Source organism: Pongo abelii, chromosome 10 (genome assembly GCF_028885655.2).
Source record: "Pongo abelii isolate AG06213 chromosome 10, NHGRI_mPonAbe1-v2.0_pri, whole genome shotgun sequence".
Classification (NCBI taxonomy): domain Eukaryota; kingdom Metazoa; phylum Chordata; class Mammalia; order Primates; family Hominidae; genus Pongo; species Pongo abelii.
Genome location: NC_071995.2, coordinates 116,416,029 through 116,436,267, shown reverse-complemented (window position 1 = coordinate 116,436,267; position 20,239 = coordinate 116,416,029). Strand labels below are relative to the sequence as shown.

The following is a 20,239-nucleotide window of genomic DNA, read 5'->3' as shown; positions in this document are numbered from 1 at the left end:
TCAAACACCGTCTTCTGAGACTGGAAGGCACTCAGCCTGCTGTGGGACATTGAAACGGTAGTTTCCCAGTGGAAAATCAGGCTGCTGCTACTTTCTTCAAAAGTAACTGATAAGAGGGACAGGCCTACTAGGAGATTTTAATGAGGTGGTCTTCAAAGTGTTGTCTGTCAGTGAATTATGATGTATTAACCCAGTGAAGCACTGTCTGCTTTTAAACGGTCACATTAGAATTTGATCTAGCAATGTTTAGGGCTCTGTGGCACTGGTGTGAATTAATTAGTATAAATTTGTTTATACCCAGGAGAATATGTAAAATAAATAAGTAAATAAATAAACTCCTTTGTAGGAGACCCAATGGTGAAAAGGCCCTGTCACTGTGTTGGACTACAAGGTGATGTCTAGGTAGGTGTTTTGAAGAAAGAGGAGTGAGCTCTGAGCTTGTGCATGTGTCCAGAGCCAAAGAGCTCTGTCCCCTGGATGGGCTGGGAGGGTCAGGCTCTGCCTCTCCTTTCATGGTGACTGAGCCTGTTTTTAGATCTGTCCATGCATTTAATGGATTGTATCAGGCGATGGAGATCTAGGTCCCTTCCTGTCTTTCTGGGCAGGGATTTCCAGTTAGGCACCATTGACATTTGAAGCTGGACAATGTTTTGTTGGAGGAAGCTGTTCTGTTCGTTTGTAGCATCCCTGGTCTCTACCCAGTAGCTACCAGTACCCCTCCTCCCCCTCAAGTTGTGACAACCGAAAATGTCTGCACACATTGCCAAATGTCCCCTAGGGGTCAACAGGGCTCACGATTGAGAACTGTTGCTCTGGGTTAACTTTGTTTATGTGTTAGGGATTGGGCTGGTTTAACTCTTGTTGGGGGGGAATTCCTTCCTTATCTCCAAGTTCTTGGGGGTATGGGGACTCTCTGTATCCTCCCTCTACTGATAACACCTCTCGCTGATAAACCATAGCCCTGTTGCAGCAGAGGTATCCTGCCCCAGAGGTCTCACTTTCAGGGATGCAATCAGCACCTGTCACGACCCTATTGCCTCAGCAGGCTTCCTGGCCTCACTTGGGATTCTTCAGAAAGATTGGCTTTGGAATATGGACACCCAGTCTTGAACTTGTATATTATTTATCACGAGGCTGTCCCCACCATGTCTGCAAACTACAGACAGCGTGACATCTCTTCGGATGGCACTTTAAGTCTCAGGAAACTGAGAGAGAGGCAATCTATTGCCCGAAGTCCAGAGCCCCACGATGCCGGGTGTCTTGGGTTTTTGAAAGCCTGGCTGGGGTCTTTGGCAGCAAGCTTGTCTGGTCTGTCCCCGAACAGTCCATCCAGGCAGTAAATTCCATAGAATGGTTCTGTAGGGGGAGCTTCTCAGCAGCCCTTTGTTCTGTGGACAATTAACTTCCACTGAACATTAACTAGAGAGTGGCTACATAATGAGAAACATCATATTTCCATCAGGGGAGAATTTCAGCTCAGACAACTCCAAATGGCTCTGATTTAAGATCCATAAGCTCAGTTCAAGGCGATAAATATGTAAGTAATTGATGATATAGTGTGTGAGGAACTTAAGACCCATCCATCACACCCAGGCAGGCGAGTGCTGTGGACACACTCTGAGAACAGGATGATAGAAGGGGAATAAATGGTCAGAAGGACCTAGACAGTTCTTTCCTCTGCATAACTCACTGCAGCTTCTCTCTACAGTCATGGCTTCTTTCCCAAAAGAGCCTCTTCCCATATTTTGTCTTCTCCAGCCAGGAAGAGAGACAGCTAAGAAAAGCTAAAAACAAGCAGCTGAATTGCTCTAGGGGCCATCCGCCTCTTAATGCACACCTACTATTGCCAGGTACCTGCTTCATTTCCCAGTGTCTGATCCTCAGGTAAATCCTGCAAGATGGATTTCATTGCCCCCAATTTACAGAGGAGGAGATGCACAGAGGGAGAGAGTCAGATGACAGAACACACAAGCACAGAGCTAGAATTCTGACTCAGGCCTCCATCTGTAAATTAATTCCATTTTGCACATTCCAACTCAGGCAAAAGAGGGGGTTTGCATCCCCCCAGTTGCCTGGACTTGGGAACATGCAATCCACAAACAAGTCTTCACCAGTTTCTGGGTCCAAATGTCAAGCCCAACTTGCAGATTCCAGGCTGTGGTCTGCGTGTCTCCCATCTCCCCCTGCCCTGCACCTGTCAAGCTACTGCTGTTTCTGTTGGTTTATTTCAACGTGAGGCCATTTACAATGGAAATTGATGGAGCGCAGGGCTGGCTGTTTTTCTCCCTTCACAGGGACATTTGTGGTGATGGCAGTGTGGGGCCTCTGTCAGCTCTTATTTTGTCCTCATTTAAGTCTGAGCCAGGCAGGGGAAGCCAGCTTCTTTCAATTAGCATTTTCCTTTGGGTCAAGGAGACAGTCCTGTATCTATGTGGGTTGAGATGGCTCTGCACCGCTAGCCAGGCCCCATGCTTCTCCAGGTCTCCAAGCTGCCTCTGCACGTGCTCAGGGCTGCTCTCCTCTTTCCAGACCATGTTCCCCTCCTCTTTCCAGATCATAGCGGCAAAATTATATCAATGGGAAATTAGAAGGGAAGGTTTGGGGGTGGGGCCAGGAGAGGGAAGAAAGATAAGTTTTCAAACATGTCTCATCTTTAGATTCAAATGAAGATTGATAATTAATGACACTCCCCTCTCTGATCCATGGGATGGTGTCTTGTGCCCCACCCCCTGATTGGCCACCAGTGTCCCCACACTGCTTGCCCTACCCGACCTACTGTTACCATCTTAGATTCTCCATCCATCATCCCCACAAGGAAGATAATTACTCCTGTGGCACCCAGGTCTCCCATTGTTTGGTTACAAGGTTAAAAATCCCTGATGCACTTTAATAAATTCAGCAGTGAGCACATTATGAAACTGTAATTAAATGCCTCGGCCATGTTTTCTTTCTTTACTGGCAATGAAACTTAATTGAGACCATCTGAGAAAGGCCGAAATAAATCACAGGTGATGACTCTAGGATTCGCATTTCTCACTGGGAGAGGGAGGGATGTTATCACTGTCCACACATTTGATTTAGAGCAAATTAAGGGGATCCTAGCTTGATGGTTACCTGCCAGGACTCAGACACCAGGTAGTGGTGGTCTTTTCAAAAAGGGGAAAGTGGGCCAGGCAGGGTCGCTCACGCCTGTGATCCCAGCACTTTGGGAGGCCGAGGCAGGTGGATCACCTGAGGTCAGGAGTTAGAGACCAGCCTGGCCAACGTGGTGAAACCCCGTCTCTACTAAAAATACGAAAATTAGCTGGGCGTGGTTGTGGGTACCTGTAATCCCAACTACTAAGGAGGCTGAGGCAGGAGAATCACTAGAATCTGGGAGGCGGAGGTTGCAGTGAGTGGAGATTGCTCCATTGCACTCCAGCCTGGGTGAAAGAATGAGACTCCATCTAAAAAAAAAAAAAAAGTTGGGGGGAAAGTGATTTTGAGGGTGAATATGTGAATATTAGAATAAATACATTCATATATCTTCACTAGATCCTGAAGATGTTTCTAGTTTAGTATAACCTTTTTTTTTTTTTTCCGAGACAGAATCTCACTCTGTTGCCCAGGCTGGAGTCCAGTGGCGCAATATCAGCTCACTGCAACCTCCACCTCCTGAGTTCCAGCGATTCTCATGCCTCAGCCTCCCAAGTAGCTGGGATTACAGGCATGAGCCACCACGCCCTGCTAACTTTTGTATTCTTTTTTAGTAGAGATGGAGTTTCGCCATGTTGGCGAGGCTGGTCTTGAACTCCTGACCTCAAGCGATCTGCTCACCTCTGCCTCCCAAAGTGCTGGGATTACAGATGTGAGCCACTGCATCTTTTTTTTTTTTTTTTTAAGCAGAGGTGGGACCAGGTGGAATGGGTGATGGAGGAGAGTGGTGGTGACAACTTTCCTGTGATGTCGTCCTTCACATCCTCTCCAATGTCCTACCTCTAGCCCCCACATACCAGCCCTTCATCTGCTTTGCTGCCATTGGTGCAGTGCCCTCACCACTCACTGGTCCTACCAATATCAGCTGCTACCTGGAGACACTCCTAGCAGGGCATCTCCTATCTCTATCTCATCTGTGACCTCCACCACTGCCTCCAGTTGTAACTTAGAGAGAAGACTCCCCCAGGTCTCAGCTATGTCATGACGCTTTATCAGATGCACGGGGCACTTCTTCCTCTTCTGCCTGGGATCAGCATGTTCCTTCCCTTGGAGGAAGACTCCTCCAGGTCTTCTCTCTGCTTTGATAGAGTGACAAATAGAAAATCAAATTCTTTAATCCAGGCAGAAGCAGTGAGAGGAGAGAGTTAATTTTTCTTTTCCTCTGCCCCCATGAGCTGACCCAGATTTCAGAAGTTGCATGTAGAGACATTGCCCCCTCATGGATTATTCTACCAAGAGACAGTGAGGGGTTGAAAGAACACAGTCTTGGGCTATCATCTTGACTGGGCTGCTTGCAAGTCCTCCTTGTCTGGCTCTTCTGTTTTGCAAAATGGGGATCAAAACAACTCACCTCACAGCGTGCTAGGATTAAGTGGGCAGTGGGGTGACACCAAGTGGTTATATGTATTTTGGCTTGGAGACTACAGACCATTTGTCTAAGGATTCCTACCATGTAAGTGGCAGAAGGGGATCTTGAACCCTGGTCTTCTGGCTCCATGGAAAAAATCTTTCTGCTGATTAGCCAAGAAAATGAGTTTCACAGCTCTAAATCAGGACTTGTCACACTTTTTCTTTAAAGGGCCAGGTAATAATTATTTTTTGTTTGCTGGACCGTACTGTCTCTGTTACAACTACTCCTGTTGTCATAGACAGTGTGTCAATGAGTGGGTGTGGCTGTGTGGCAATGAAACTTTATAAAATTAGACAATGAGTTGAATTTGGCCTGAGGGTCAAGTTTGCCAACTCTGGCTCTAAGTCATAGTCCGTACAGAGCTTTGTCATGTTCTAACTGATGTGTTAAATTCAAGAGGCAGAGTGATGATGACAATGACAAAAACAATAATAACAATACTACATCAGGCACTCGGCGGAGCACTGTTCCAATTATATCACCCCACTTAATCCTCCTACCAATCTTATGAGGGAGATACAATGGCCTCTTTTTTATAGGAGAAACCAAGCCTCAGAAAAGTAAGAGTACCAAGATCCCATAGCTCGTAAGTGGCAGAGCTGGTGTTTGTCACAGATGTGCTCATGTCAAAGTCCCATGCTCTCTCTCCCACACTCCACTGGACAAGTTGATTGCCCTTGAGGCCCTTCCTGTACAGAAATAAAGTATGCTACTCTGTCTCCAGAGGAGGTCCACACTCAAGGTCTCGTCTCTAACTTAAACTCCACACATGCATGAATTGCGTTGACCCTAATACTTGCATTCCTGCAATGGACAGGAACTGAGGCCATAGTCTCAATAGCCTAGCCATTGCCCATTGTTTTGTCTTAATGTCATGGGAGCCCCAGGAAACTTCTCTGAAATCCCTATATATGATCCCTTCCATCAAGAATCCTTGCTCACCCCTAGCATCTCTTATCACTGTCAGTCCCCTCTGCCTTATTTCTTCCCTGATGACATGAGACCAAAGCCCACCCTGGTCTGTGCACTCACCAGTGCCAAGGGGTTCCATAGAAGCCTCCACAGCCATCAAGGGCCCCAGATGATGATGTTTGGATCTTGGGAGGTGAGTTGTCATTGTTTCAGGGAGAAAATTATGTCCAACTCCATGAAGAAATGCTTGGCCCTGAAGCATCATGGAGCTGTAACCTTTAGAAACTGCACATAATTAAAATACTTTCAGATCTGATATATTTGAGTTGGATATTAAAGCAAATAGAGTTATCCTCTGCTATGTGAATGATATCATGAGCAGCTTTAGTCTAGGATTGGTTGGCGCCTTGGATAAATCAGTGGGATTTTAGCTGGTGACTGGCCTGTGACTCCAAAGAAAAGTTTAATGATCTAAGTTTTATTAGTTTCAGTTACCTTTAGGCTCAATGAATTTGCTAGTTGATTTGAATGCAGCACCTTTGCTGAGTTCTCACTCAGTCTGTCATGTCCCTGGGCTGGAAGCTTAAGGGCAGTTTGGAACTTCCAGTTCCTTTGTGGTATTTCTGAGGATGAGCTCTTGGGTTCAAACCTGAGCTTTAGCACCTAAAAGGGAATTATGGAGACTAAGTGAAATAATACATCTAAATCACATAATCTAGGTCCCACTGTGTAGTAGGTACTTAATAAAAGTTAGCTATTATTTTTAATAATATTATGTGCTCAGAGGTCTTTATCTCCATGGAAACATTTAGGGTAGAGTAGCTCCTTATTTATCCAACAGGGTTTAGCGATTCGAAGACTGTAATAAACTATTTCTTGTGGTCCTTTTCAACTCTAGACTGGCATGGCTTTTAAGATAATTTTTACATTTATCTCAGAAGGGGACATGGTATGGAGCTGGACAGAAGGCTTTAATTTTATAGGAAACTGGGTTCAACTCTAGAGTTCACGATATTTGGTGAACTTTAGCTATGTGACTTTGAACAATTTAGTTATCCTTACTTTCCTTATCTGTAAACTGGGGATACAAACTCATAAGATTATGTGGATTAAATGAAGACATAGCTGCAAGATACATACAATAAATATGTCTGAGCATTGCTCTCATGCTCAGAATACTCTGTGTGCATTATCCCACTTAGTCTTCAAACAACACAATGAGGTACAGTGGGCACTGATATTTACTCACAGTTTTCGCCTGATAACACTGAAGCTCATGGGGTTGTCACTTGCCCAAAGACACACAGCAGGTCACAGCCCACATCTACCTCAATTTTCCATCTGTGAAATAGTTATAATATGTGCTTTCTTCCCTACCACACAGAGTATTTTGAGGATAAATAAGTTCAGATTTGCTCTGAGTCTGATAAAGTTATCTCTAAGATCTCTCAGGGCCATGTAAGTTTCTCATTAATCAGAAAAACACCAGATTCAGCCAGGACTTGACTATCGGTCCATTCATTTGTTCGTTCATTCATTTGTCCATTAAACATGCATTTAATATTCTTTGAGCAGATCCTGAGCTCAACACTTGGGGATACAGTGACAGGTGAGACCCAGGTCCAAACCCCAAAAGCTCCCAGCCTAGTATCGTTTGTCCCCATAGCAGATAAATTGCAAAGAATAATTTTTTAAAATTGGCTTTGCCTTCTTCCCATGGCTACCTTTTTACCCTCCCCTGCTTGGGTTTGGGAATGCAAATCCCATGAAAATTTCTTCAGGAACTGTCCTCTAAGATCAGTCTATGCCACAGCAGATATTCCAGTGCTACGAGTTGGTAGGTTTGGAACAAAACTCTTCTTTATGGCCAAGGAAGTAAAAATACTCTGTTAGCTTCTGAAAAATAATACAGGCTGTGGGGCCAATGAGTACACCCCCTTTGCTTTTCCCAGGGACATTGAGGAGTGATGGGATGTGGATTTTTTATGAGGGGCTGTGGGTGGGATCATGATAGCTCCTGTGGGAAAGGCCTGGGCTGGGAGAATGACCTTGGGAAGGAATGGTCTTGTCAGGGTTAGGGCTGTAGCATTGGACCTGGGTAGGGGTTGGGGTGATGGAGAATTGATGCAGGGATAGGGAGGTGGGGAGGCCCTCCCTGTTTTTTCCAGTTACAGCCTGGCAGGCTATTTTCCCCTCGACCACCAGAGGGAGCTCTTAAATCCATACTGCCCAGCACGGCGTCCTGCTTCTTCCATTCTAACGCACATCAGGGCTCCCATTGCCTTAAAACAACCCCAACGTCGGTACGGTTTCATTTTCCTCATGGACTCTTATTTCTTGGCTCATTTACTTTCTGATTTCCCCCTGTAGACTCTAAACTCGGAAAACATGGTTATCTTGTTCACCGTATCCCCTTGAAACCATGCCTGGAACAAGATAGGTGCTGTGTCAGTTTCTTATGGCTGCTGTGACAAACGGCCACCAACTCAGCGGCTGAAAACAACACAGATTTATTATCTTACAGTTCTGGAGGTCAGAAGTCCGAAATGGATGCCAATGGGATTAAGATCAGGGTGTCGGCAGAGCTGGTTCCTTCTGGAAGCTCTAGGGGAGAATCCATTCTCGCCTTTTCTAGCTGTGCGCCTTGGCTGCTGTCCCCCCTCCTCCTTCAAAACCAGCAGTTGCATCCCTCTGACCTCAGCTTTCATTGTCACGTCCACTTCTCTGACCTCTGACTCTCACCCTCCTCCCTCCATCTTATAAGGGCCCTATGGTGACATTAGGTCCACCCGCGTAATCCAGGGTAACTTCTCCATCTCAAGATCCTTAACTTGATCACGTCTTCAGCATCTCTTTTTGCCGGATAAGATAACATACTCCCAGGTTCCAGGGATTAGGACGTGGGCATCTTTTGGGTGGGAGAGGAGCATTATGCTATTACATCACTTCCTAGGCCTCCTTGGTCCTTCCCAGACAGAGGTAGGTAGGAGGCCTTGGCAGTATAGGATGGGTTGATCAGGGTGTTGGAGGGAAGTCTGGACTAAAAGCATCCAGTTTGTTTCTGTCTGCAGTTTAAATCCCAACTCAGTCACTTATCAGCTCTAGACAATTGCATATTGCTTCTAAGCCTCAATATTCCCATCTGTGAAAGGGAGATGAAATTCACTTCCATTAATTGAGCCACAGCTCAATCAAAAATCCCTGTTCTGGCATTTACTTGCATTTACCTTGGACAGTCAGGATAACTTTTTAATTTCCTTGTTGAAATGGCACTAATGATCATGGCTGATACGCTACGTGTGTGTATACTCTGTAGTGTTTGTATTAATGGGATAATATATGTCAAGGGTCTGTTTGACAGTAGTGCTTGGCACAAAGTAACACAACAGACAGCAGATCTACTAATATATTTCTTCTTTCTTTCTTTCTTTTTCTTTTCTTTCTTTCTTCTTTTTTTTTTTTTCGGAGTTTGGCTCTTGTTGCCCAGGCTGGAGTGCAATGGTGCGACCTTGGCTCACTGCAACCTCTGCCTCCCAGGTTCAAGTGATTCTCCTGCCTCAGCATCCCGAGTAGCTGGGATTACAGGTGCTCGCCATATACAAAAATAATTTTTTGTATTTTTAGTAGAGACAGGGTTTCACCATGTTGGCCAAGCTGGTCTCGAACTCCTGACCTCAGGTGATCCACCCACCTTGGCCTCCCAAAGTATTGTGATTACAGGTGTGAGTCACCGCACCCGGTCATATTTTTCTTATTTCTTATTTTCTTCTTTCTTCTCCTCCTCTTCCTTTCCTTCATCGTCACCCATTTTTACCTGTGTCTCTGTGTATACCCTCACGTATTTTTCCCGTGCCTAGCTCATCCGTCAGGGAGCTTTCAAATTCACCAGGTCAGAGCCTGATTTTTCTTCAAGAAGCTGTGTGTGGTGTGAATGCTTTGTTAATGTTGGTTCCTTCTGCTGGGCCTTCTGTTTGTCCCTCTGACTGCTAAGGTGATTCCAAAGACCAGGGCTCCTGGCTTTTCCCTCTTCTGTACAAAGCTCCTTCTGGGCAGATGTATTTTGCAGAAGACATCAACAGCTAGACCTGTGCAAGGGGAGAAGAATCCTCCCTCCTTCCACCTCTTTCTCTTTCTGTGCACTAGAAATGAAAATATCTACAGAGAAATGTCTATTATTCTACTCCTGAGACCGTAGGCACCAGGGATGCACAAAATTTTGCCTCTGTGTCTGCATGACTTGTTATCAGAAAATTAGAAGAAAAGAAGCTTTTGTTCAGCTATGGAGACATCTTAATAGGTGCTTTGATTGTTAAGCAGAAGTTTCTGTATCGGTTTAATTGCTGTAAATGTTGTTTGCCTTCTCTGTTATGATAAGGCCTGGATTTTCATACATTTTTTTCCCCTTCCCTTTCAACAGTTTTCCGTTGCTTTAAGGCTTGCATTGGCAAGTTTAATAAAATCCAAACGAAGAAAGCAAAGAGAGGATCTCAAAGTTCAAATCTTCACGCCCACGTAGGAAGCTGTGTGGAGGTTATTATTGCTTGAGAGTAATGATGCTGCAGCCACTTAATATAATTGACAGAATTCACCCCTTCAACCAGATATTGGGAAATGAGACCAAACTGCTAAACTTAATTACATCTATTTTTTGAAAAGGAGCTATAATTGAGAATAACTGAATAACTAGGCTATGAACCTAATAGTGAGATGTGCTTATAATAAAAGAGGATTTGTTCTCTGCTGAGTTGAGCCTCAGAAGCACCATCTGGGGGATTTTTGGTGGAGGGGTGGTGATAATAAGGGAGGGAGTTGGCTAGAGAAGCAGAGAAACATCTAGATCAGGAATTCTCTACCTTGGTGCTATTAACATTTTGGGCTGTTTAATTCTTTATTATGGGAGTCTGCCCTGTGCATTATAAGATGTTAAACAGTATCCCTGCTCTCTCCCCACCAGATGCTGGTAACACACACACACACACACACACACACACACACACACACACACACACAGTGTGACAACCAAAAATGTCCCCAGACATTGCCAGATATCCCCTAGGGGGAAAAGCACTCCTCTGGTTGAGAACGGGGGTGCGGGGGCTCCTGGAAGACTTTCAAACAATTGCAGAGTTATTCATTGAGAATCTGCAGGTGCCTGGCTGTGTGGCCTTTAGCAAGTCACTGCACTTCTCTGAGCTCCTTTTGTTTTCCTTTGCACAACGGGAATAATGATAGCCTGACCACACAGAGGAATAGCTTCCAGGTATGAAATGCATAGCAAAATGCCTAGCACCTATTGAGTAATCAATAAACTCGGTGTTTCTATTATAATAATCTTGGTTTCAGCAAACACATATTAAGTACTTTGCTTCAGGCACTATGCTTTGAGGTGGTGATGGAAAGCTGAGATGTGGTTCCTGCTCTTGCAGAGGTGGAAAATGTATGTGGACCTGTTGGTACAATCTTATTCTTCACCTGTGGCAGACATTGCTAATCAGTTTCAGTGCCCTTTCCTGTTCAGCCTCAGAATCCATTTTAACACGCTTCTTTGGGCAGCCACTACTAGTGGCCCCTGAAATGAAACCCATTTAGCACTCCTAGTTTTGTAGATTTCCTTGTGAGGACACTAACCCTTCCTCTCCAGTGCCATCCTCCCATTCCAACCCACCCCTCGCACTGGAGAAAGCACCTTAAGGAGTTAATGGGTGGAATCCCTCCTCCCACATCTGACTTCAGTCCCCAAAAGAGATAGGAATGGAAAGAATGCTCTCTTAAAATTTTTTTTTCTCTTTTCTTTTCTATTTCCCTCAGAAATGGAAACAAGTAGTAAAATGTGCTTGAGGTTGATGACATTTAGTTTTTAGTTAAACTAAAGGAAACCCATAGGCTATAATTCTGATTGATAAATCATGCTGTCTCCCTCTTAGGTTTTCTCTGCCCTTTGGGGCTTGGAAAATCGTTAGCTCTCTCATAAAGGATCCCAGCTTTACAAGGGCAGAATTGGGATTTCTGGAAACAGCTTTCAGACGGTTGCCGATGGTGTCATTAGACAGAATAGAGGAGCGAGTAGGTTGGGGGTTAAATGCTCTGTGATAGGTTCTGACATGCCTGGCTCCCTGAAGAGAGTGCCACTCCGTAACAATTGCTGTGAAAAATGAGGCATGCATTTGCAGCTCCAAAAACAGGGAGCTGGCTCCATCCATCTGGCCTGAGAAATGAGAACGGGCGTGTAGGGTCAGGCACTTGCTTCTTCTCTCCCTGTCCGGTGGAGATTGCACAAGCAGGACTAGTTCCTTGCTGCTGTTGTTTCACAGCTCTCTGGGGCCTGCAAGCTCTGCCAGGAGGATGGTATGGGCAATGGGCAGTAGGGCGGAGGTGGGACCTGGTGCACAGAGTCTTCGGGAGAACCAGAACTTAGTCTGTAATGGAGTGATAGTACAGGTCGCTGAGATTTAGCCTAAGGAATGAAAGAAAAGACCAGATGGGGACAGGCATCTCATCTGAAGTCATTTTTTTGTTTCTTCCTCATTCCCATTCATCATGCATCCACCCACCCACCTGTCTATCCACTCACCTACCCATCTTTCCATTCACCCATACGTCCATCCATCCATCCATCCATCCATCCATCCATCCATCCATCCATCCACTCATTCACCCACCCATCCATCCATCTATCCATCCACCCACCCATCTATCCATCTATTCATCCATCCACCCACTTATCCACCCACCTATCCATCCATTCATCCACTCACCCACCCACCTCTCCATCTACCCACCCGTCTTTCCATCTATCCATGCATCCATCCACTTACCCACCCACCTATCCATCCGTCCATCCATCTACTCACCCACCCGCCTATCCATCCATCCTATCCATCCTGCCCATCTATCCGCTCCTCCATCCACCTACTTACTGTAGCGTAACTTTACGTGGTACGTGGTTGGACATTATTAAAATAATTATCTATAATATACAGAAATTGATATGGCTTTCCACATAGGGTTTGCTTTTAAAATGAGTGTACTTAGACAAAAAAAATTGGAGTCAGCCTAAAATGTTAAATAAATAACTTGGCAGTTGCACAGAGGCATGGCAGAAATGAGAAAAGCATCACTTGCATGGCTGACACTGGGAATCCACTGCACTCTAACTTTCATGCAAGGGCACACATTCATTTCAGGTTCCTTGAAGCCGAAATCACAGCTGCTGTGCAGCCTCTAAGGTATATGACCTAGAGCAAGTGACTTCCCCTCTCCAAGCCTCAGTTTTTTCTTCTGTAAGGTGAGGACGCTAGCAACCCCTATTCTTGGGTTTGTTTTGAGAATGTAGCAAGCTAAGGCATGCGAATCACTTAGCACATGCTTGGCACACACCAAGCACTCCGTAAATGGAAGGGATGCTCACTTTTATTCATTCCACAGCTGGCTTCATTTAAGGCATCCCCTGGCAGCCCTGCCAAGGAGCCCTTGCATCAGTTGAGGTGACAAGCTAAACCAGTGTTCCACTTGGCTTTGGTTTAGCAAGTGATGGCAACTGGTATCCTTCCTGAGGGTGACGAGCCCCCCTTTTCCTTCCAGGGCTTGCCAGAGCCCACCCCAGTCTCTGACCCTCTGTGTAACAGGCTGTTCTCTTCTCTCTGTAGACACACTGTCAGTGCCACGCTGGTCTCCGCAGATCCCTCGCAGAGATCTCGGCAACTCCATCAAGCACAGGTAGGCTGGATTCCTGTGTGCACTGGTGCCTACTTCTCAGCTCTGTGAGGGGTGGGGGCTCTGGCCCCTGCCCTGGGGTGAGAGAAGGCTGGGCTATTGAGCTCCAGCACCTACATCACCATGTCCCTTTCTCCTCCGCTAGGCTAAACTTTAAAGTGGCAACCAGGGGACTGAGACATCTGCTTCTTAGTGATCTGACCCTTATAAAATTAGCACAGAGCAGTTAAAAGCCAGGGCTTTGGAGTCAGACTGACCTGTGTTCCAATCCCAGCTAGTAAAGCTTTGCAACCTTGAGGAAGTTACTTAACCTTTTCTGAGGCTCAATTTTTTCCTTAGATAATTCTGCCTACCTACAGGCTGACTGTGCAGATTAAATGAGATAATATATGTAAAGTGCTTAGCACAGGGCCTGGTACATAACAAACACTTAATCAACAGTATCATTCTGAAGATTAATGCTTTATGTCCTAATTTTTGGTCTTCTCACCCAGAATACACAAGACTGCAGGTGCTCATTCTCTGGTGTGGTGGAGGTCAGTCTAGAGCTCTAGCCCTGCTGGGTGCATGGGACAACCTCTCCAGGGCTATACCTGCCCTTTTAGGGAGGGAGGGTTTGCATATACCAGGCATCCCTTATAAGAAGTCCTTTAACTCCCTGAATTTAGCTTTCCCCATTTTGTCTTGGTAGTTGCAGTCTCCTCACAAACTTAGCAGGGTGAGTGGGGCAAGTGTGCTCATGGCCATTGGACAGATAGGCAGGCTGAGGCCCTGGAAGATTAAGCGATAGGTCGAAAAGCTAATTAGCCTCAGTACTTTGTGTTCTTTTGACACCCTGCTGAGTTTTCCTAGCACCGGGGCCTCTGTGAACTAACTGGAGGACCTGTTCCCTCATTCACAGATTCTTTCCTCTTATATTTCCAGAGTTTCTGTGCCACGGTTGCAGCTCTTACCAAGACATAAGGCCTGTTCCCTTGGGGAGCTCGTGGTCTAGGGGAGGGTCAGATAGTTAACAGACCATGACAGTATGGAGAGATCAGGGGTGATATCAGGGGCAGATGCATCACCATAGCTGGGGGCATGGAGGAGATGAGCATTCTCACGATGGGGACTCATGGAATGGCATCTCGTCCACAGTTTTTGAAAGAAGTATGTTGACAGGATAGTTGTTAAGACTTAAATGAGAAAACGTTGGAGGAAGCAGTGAGAAGTGTGTGATAGACACGTCAATGGGCAGGCCTTGAGCTGCAGAGAGAAAGGCATCAAAGACAAGGGCCTTTTTTTGTATTTTCCTCCTCACTGCTCTCTGGCTCTGCTCCACCCTGGATTGGCCACGCCCCTTGATCCACCGTGCTCCCTGGACTGGCCCTGCCCCTGGCTCATCCCCATTCTTGGATTGGCTACGCCCCTGGCTCAGCCACGCCCTTGGCTCGGCCATACCCCTGGGTCAGCCACTCCTCTGGCTCCTGGATTGGCCATGCCCCTGGCTCAGCCCCACCCCCTAGATCGCCCAGCCCCCAGGCTCTCTGGTAGTCCCTAAGATTCAAAAGCTGATGCCCAGAGGAGGGAAACAACCTATTAATTTTAGGAATGTCTTCCCAGAGGAGCTGAGACTTGGGACGACCTGCTACTCTTCAGTCTCTCCCTATGTTTCTCCCTGGGCTTAATGCCAGGAGGTAGAGAGAACTGGACTCATCCCAGCCTTGGTGAAGAAATGGAATTAAAATCCCATCTGCTGCCATCAGAGTCACTTCAGCCAGAGCTGGGGAAGAGGCAGAGCTGATCCCAAGCACAAGAGAGGTCTGGAAAGGAGAAAAAACTGTCACCCACTGCTTATGAAGCCTGCCCGCCACTCCTGTGTGGCTGGCTGATGAGTGAAATACACGCTCCTTCGCCGCCATTCCCCAGAGCTGCCAAATTCTGCAAAACAGAGTCTGCTAAAGTCACTGACTCTGCTGAAGGGAAAGAAAGGGGCTTGACCAACTCACAAATCCAAAACCAGAGAGGGAGAGTTTTCTTGGCAGTAAGCGTCTTTGCTCAGAATGTTGCTATTTGCTTAGATTTGGAGGCTTTGGGCTGTGGCTTATTCTGTTTGGAGAGTGAGTGACCCAAATCAGGCAAAACGGTCCAGCAGAGGGATGCAACCTTTCCCTCGAAATTCTCAGACTCCAAGTTATATAATCACTTCCGATTTCCCTTTTGACACTCTGAGGCAGTGGAGATTAGATACAACTCCTGCTGGCAGTGACACAAATTGAAAATTAAAATTAACAGTGACCTGGCAACCTTCAGTACTTTTCTTGGGCCCAGTCCTGCTGCTGCCTCATATCTCTTGGGGAAGAAAGCACCCTGGCAATATCGAGGGGAGATGTGCCCAGGGAGTTAATCGAATGCACCTCTGCTGCAGTTGGTTTATAGCTGTACACGGGAGACCTCCAAACTGCTCAAGTTTGCAGCAAGTGGATGGGGTTGGAGAGCGAGGTGAGCTGATGGTCTGAATGGCTTTCACTTTCAAGGTTTCTTCTCTGCCACTAAGGTTTGGGGTCTCAGCTCTTTCAGGAGGGGCGGGCTCCCTTTGATACTCCCCAGGTGATGTGACCGGCAAGTGATGGGAGATGGTTCAGCTGGTCCCCCAGGAGGCTCCACCTTGCTTTGTAGCTTTCTACAGGCAGTTCCAGCCCTATCCATTGCTCTGTCCCAGAACTGACCTTGGCATATAGTAGGCCACCAGGCAATATTTGTTGAAGAAATGAATGACCCTTATGAAAGTTCAAGGTAATAGTATAGTCACAACCCAATTTATCGAGTGCTTACTATGTACCAGGCACTGTACGAAGCCCTTGACATGCCTGACCTCGTTTAATCTCTCCAGCAACCTATGAGGTCAATACTATTATTATCTGGCCTTTACAGATGGGGAAACTGAGGTTCCAGTGGCTTAAACAACTTGATTAAGCCACACAAGTCACACAGCTCGGAAGAAACAGGACTGGAATCCAGGGTTCACGTGCTTGCTCTTCAAGTGCTTCGTCCCACTAGAAATAGGTCAGTTGCCATTTCCTTAACCTTGAACATTTTCTGTCTCTTTTCCACAGGTTTTCCACCAAGTACTGGATGTCTCAGACGTGCACAGTCTGTGGGAAAGGGATGCTTTTTGGCCTCAAGTGTAAAAACTGCAAGTAAGTGACTGTGCCCTGCAGTGACTTTTCGCAGCACCCGATGTCAGCTAGAACCATGCGGGGCACTGAAACAGCCTTTGGGAGTTTGATTTCTTCACTCTTGGGAGAGTTGTTTGCTTTGTTTTTCAGAAATAGATTTGAAATGCACCTGTAAGTTTGGGTAGGGGGTCAAGGGAGAGCAATTCTGAATAAGAACCAGAGCTAATGGAAGATGCTGGAAATGCCTAATGCTGTGTGCCGAGGCACAGTGATACTTCTCATTTTCATAACATCTAAGGCCAGGGGTTGGCAAACTCTTACTCGAGTTGACCAGATAGTAAATATTTTAGGTTTTGCAGACCATAAGCAGCCATAAACAGTACTGAAACAGTCTCGACAACTTCATTTATTCCGATAAAACTTTATTTGCAAAAACAGACTGCAGGCTGGCTGTGGCCCTCAGCTGTAATATGCTGATCCCTGAGTTAGAATTTGCCAACTCCTTTTCTCTCTCTCTCTCTTTTTTTTTTTTTTTTTTCTGAGATGGAGTCTTGCTCTGTCACCCAGGGTGGAGTGCAGTGGTGTGATCTTGGCTCACTGCAACCTCCACTTCCCGGGTTCAAGCAATTCTCCTGCCTCAGTCTCCTGAGTAGCTGGGACTACAGGCCTGTGCCACCATGCTGGCTTTTTTTTTTTTTTTTTTTTTTGTAATTTTAATAGAGACAGGGACTTACCACGTTGGCCAGGTTGCTCTCAAACTCCTGGCTTCAAGTGATCCTCCCCTGTCAGGCTCCCAAAGTGTTGAGATTGCAGGTGGGAGCCACCGTCCCTGGCTCCCAAGTCTTTCTCTCCTTTTTCTTTCTCCTCATGGTACCTTTTTAAACCAGTGTTGTAATTCTCCCCATTTTACAGATGTGAAGGCTGAGTCTAGCAATGAAAAGTCACCGTGAAGAAGTGACAGTCGGGACCTGAACCCAGATCCCTAACTCCTTTTCTGCTCACTTTCCGTAGTATCATATTGGTCTGGAGTTTTGATGAGAAGGCCATACCACCCAAGCTCCGCCTCCCCAAGCTTCCTTTTTCTTCCATACCCCCATTCAAGGTCATGGCTGGCAAAAGGTAGGGAGAAAGAAGAAAACTGAGACACCAGATGTGGGCTCTGGAGTCAGACTAAGCTGGTTTTAAATCCTGGCTCTGCCACTTGGCAGCTGCCTGACCTTGAGCAAGTCACTTCACATTTCTATCCCTAGTATTTTCATCTGTGTGAAAGGAATAATAATTGATATGGTTTGGCTGTGTCCCCACCCAAATCTCATCTTGAATTGTAGCTCCCGCAATTCCCACATGTTATGGGAGGGACTCAGTGGGAGATAATTGAATCATGGGGGTGGTTTCCGCCATACTGTTCATGTGGTCGTGAATAAGTCTCACGGGATCTGATGGTTTTATAAGGGGAAATCCCTTTTGCTTGGTTCTGTCATTCTCTCTTGCCACTGCCATGTAAGAAGTGCCTTTTGCCTTCCACCGTGTTTGTGAGGCCTCCCTAGCCACGTGGAACTGTGAGCCCATTAAACCTGTTTTTCTTTATAAATTACCCAGTCATGGGTATGTCTTTATCAGCAGCATAAAAACAGACTACTATAATAATCTTGCCTGCCTTGAGTGGCAGTGAGCATCTGACAAATTAGCACACTTGAGGACATAACACAGTGCCTGGCTCAGTCCAGTCCTTTGTAAGAAATTGCAGTGCCTTGCTGTCTGGCCTCAATCTCTCCCCCTCTCTCTCTCTCTCCTTCTGTAAACACGTATTACATACCCCTTCAGGTCCAATACTATAAAATAGTAACAGTCAACTTTATGTAATAGTTACAAATGAATGTGCGTCTGTTTGCTTTCTAGAAGTCATTTAGTTTAAAAGATTCTGAGAACTCCTCTTTCTGCTCTAGGCTTGCTCTTCCTTGTCTAGTCCAGGCAGAGGCCTCTCATTTAGGCCCTTTCAGGCCTCCTCACATCCCTGCCCCAAGATAGAAGCGAGAGAGTGGCAAGGGCAAGCTCTCACTCTACCCACTCTGCCTCACCGCTGTGCATACCCTCCACCTGGCAGTCTCACCTGAGTAATGAAGATAAGGTTGAGCATCATTTCCTCCTGGAGTTGTGGGGAGCCTTAAGCCCCAATGGTATAAAGGGAAGCACAGGCCAGATGCAGAGTCTCATGCTTGTAATCTCAGCACTTTGGGAAACTGAGGCAGGAGGATCACTTGAGCCCAGGAGTTTGAGACCAGCTTTAGCAACATAGTGAGACCCCCATCCACACACACACACAAATAAATAAAATTAAAAAATTAGCCAGGCATGATGGTACATGCCTGTTGTCCTAGCTATTCTGGAGGCTGAGGCAGGAAGATCACTTGAGGACAGGAGTTCAAGATCAGCCTGGGCAACAGAACTAGACCCTAACTCTACAAAATAAATTAAGGTAAAAAATTAGCCAGGAGTGATGGCACATACTTTGGTCCTAGATACTTGGGAGGCTGGGGCAGGAGGATCACTTGAGCCCAGGAACTTGAGGTTGCAATGACCTGTGATTGCACCACTGCACTCCAGCCTAGGCAACAGAGCAAGACCCTGTCTCAAAAAAAATTTTTTTTTTTAAGGAGAAGCAGGGGCAATAATTACCAAGCATTGGTACTTCAAGGCCGCCTTCCTTGCCTTGGTCCTCTGTGAACCTAGGCTCTCAGGTGGTCTTTCTGACAACAAAAGGCACAAGGGTGGGCCTTTAGGTCTGGCCTCCGGGCTGACTGATTTTCTCCATACACCAGCAGCTCTGAAGACCCGTCTCATCTGTATCTAGTCCCACCACCTTCCGTGGGGGTAATGGCAACTCTTACATCCTCATACCTGCCGTGTGGAGGCTTTGAAGGCAGGCAATTAGATGACAGGGATGTAGCTGGGGTAGTGAGGCTGAACACTTCCCCAGCTGTTTTAATTTTCAGCACTAGAGGCAGAACTCAGAAGTAGCCTTTGCTAGTGCTCTGTGTTCTAAAAGTCATGAGCAAAGCCTTAGGCCCTGCCAAGGGTTGGGAGAGGAGGTTGTGGGAAGGATAGGGATAGGGTCGGGGGGTAAGCTTCAAGAACACAGACTTTGGAAGCAGTCAGAACTGAGTTTGGGTCCCAGCTCCATTACTAAACACTTGTGTGAGCTTAAGCAGAGGTGTGCCATCATAGGGCTCAGTGTCTCTCTCTACAACACAAGTGTGACATTAGTGCCCACCGCAGGGCTGTTGGAAGGAGTCAATTAAATGTCCATGCTCCAGATTGCAATGTTTTGTCAGAGAACATTCCTCCCTATTCCATCTTGTGCAAAAATGACTCCTGGCATATAAGAGGCAAAATTCAAAACCAAAAATTCAAAACATGAAGATCTGACATGCTTCAGGAGTTTTGACATGGTGCTTGCAGAAACTACAACAGAATTGAGAGCTATCTCCAGTACATAATTATGAGCATGCATTGCTAATATCACCAGTTGAAGTTGAGACGTGTTCTACAACTAAATTCCTGCAGTTTTTGCATTAGTTATAGTGAGGATAGCGGGTTATTTATATGTGTTTTCAAAGATTGGCAGAATTTTGGATGCACTTATGAGCGGATAGAAGGGTTGGATGAGGGCTAGAAATGGGAAATGTACAGACCCCACTGTCAAGGAGTTTAGAGGAGACACACCTATGGAAATTGAATGTCAATAAAATGAAAGTGTACACATAAAGAGCGGTGACAGGTGACATTTCAGAGAGGTGACACCAAGGATGGGGAGGCAGCTTCTTGTAGAAAATGAGCGGAACCGTTTGTT

General features: G+C 46.1%; 1 protein-coding gene across 1 annotated transcript in view; it reads left to right on the top strand.

The window, feature by feature from the left end:
• The window catches only part of KSR2 (kinase suppressor of ras 2), a 506,187-nt gene that overhangs the window by 380,455 nt on the left and 105,493 nt on the right, over positions 1-20,239 (top strand). The window contains exons 6-7 of the mRNA XM_063712264.1: positions 13,165-13,234; positions 16,327-16,410. Coding sequence (XP_063568334.1) covers positions 13,165-13,234; positions 16,327-16,410 — 154 coding nt within the window. The remainder of the gene's footprint in view (positions 1-13,164; positions 13,235-16,326; positions 16,411-20,239) is intronic.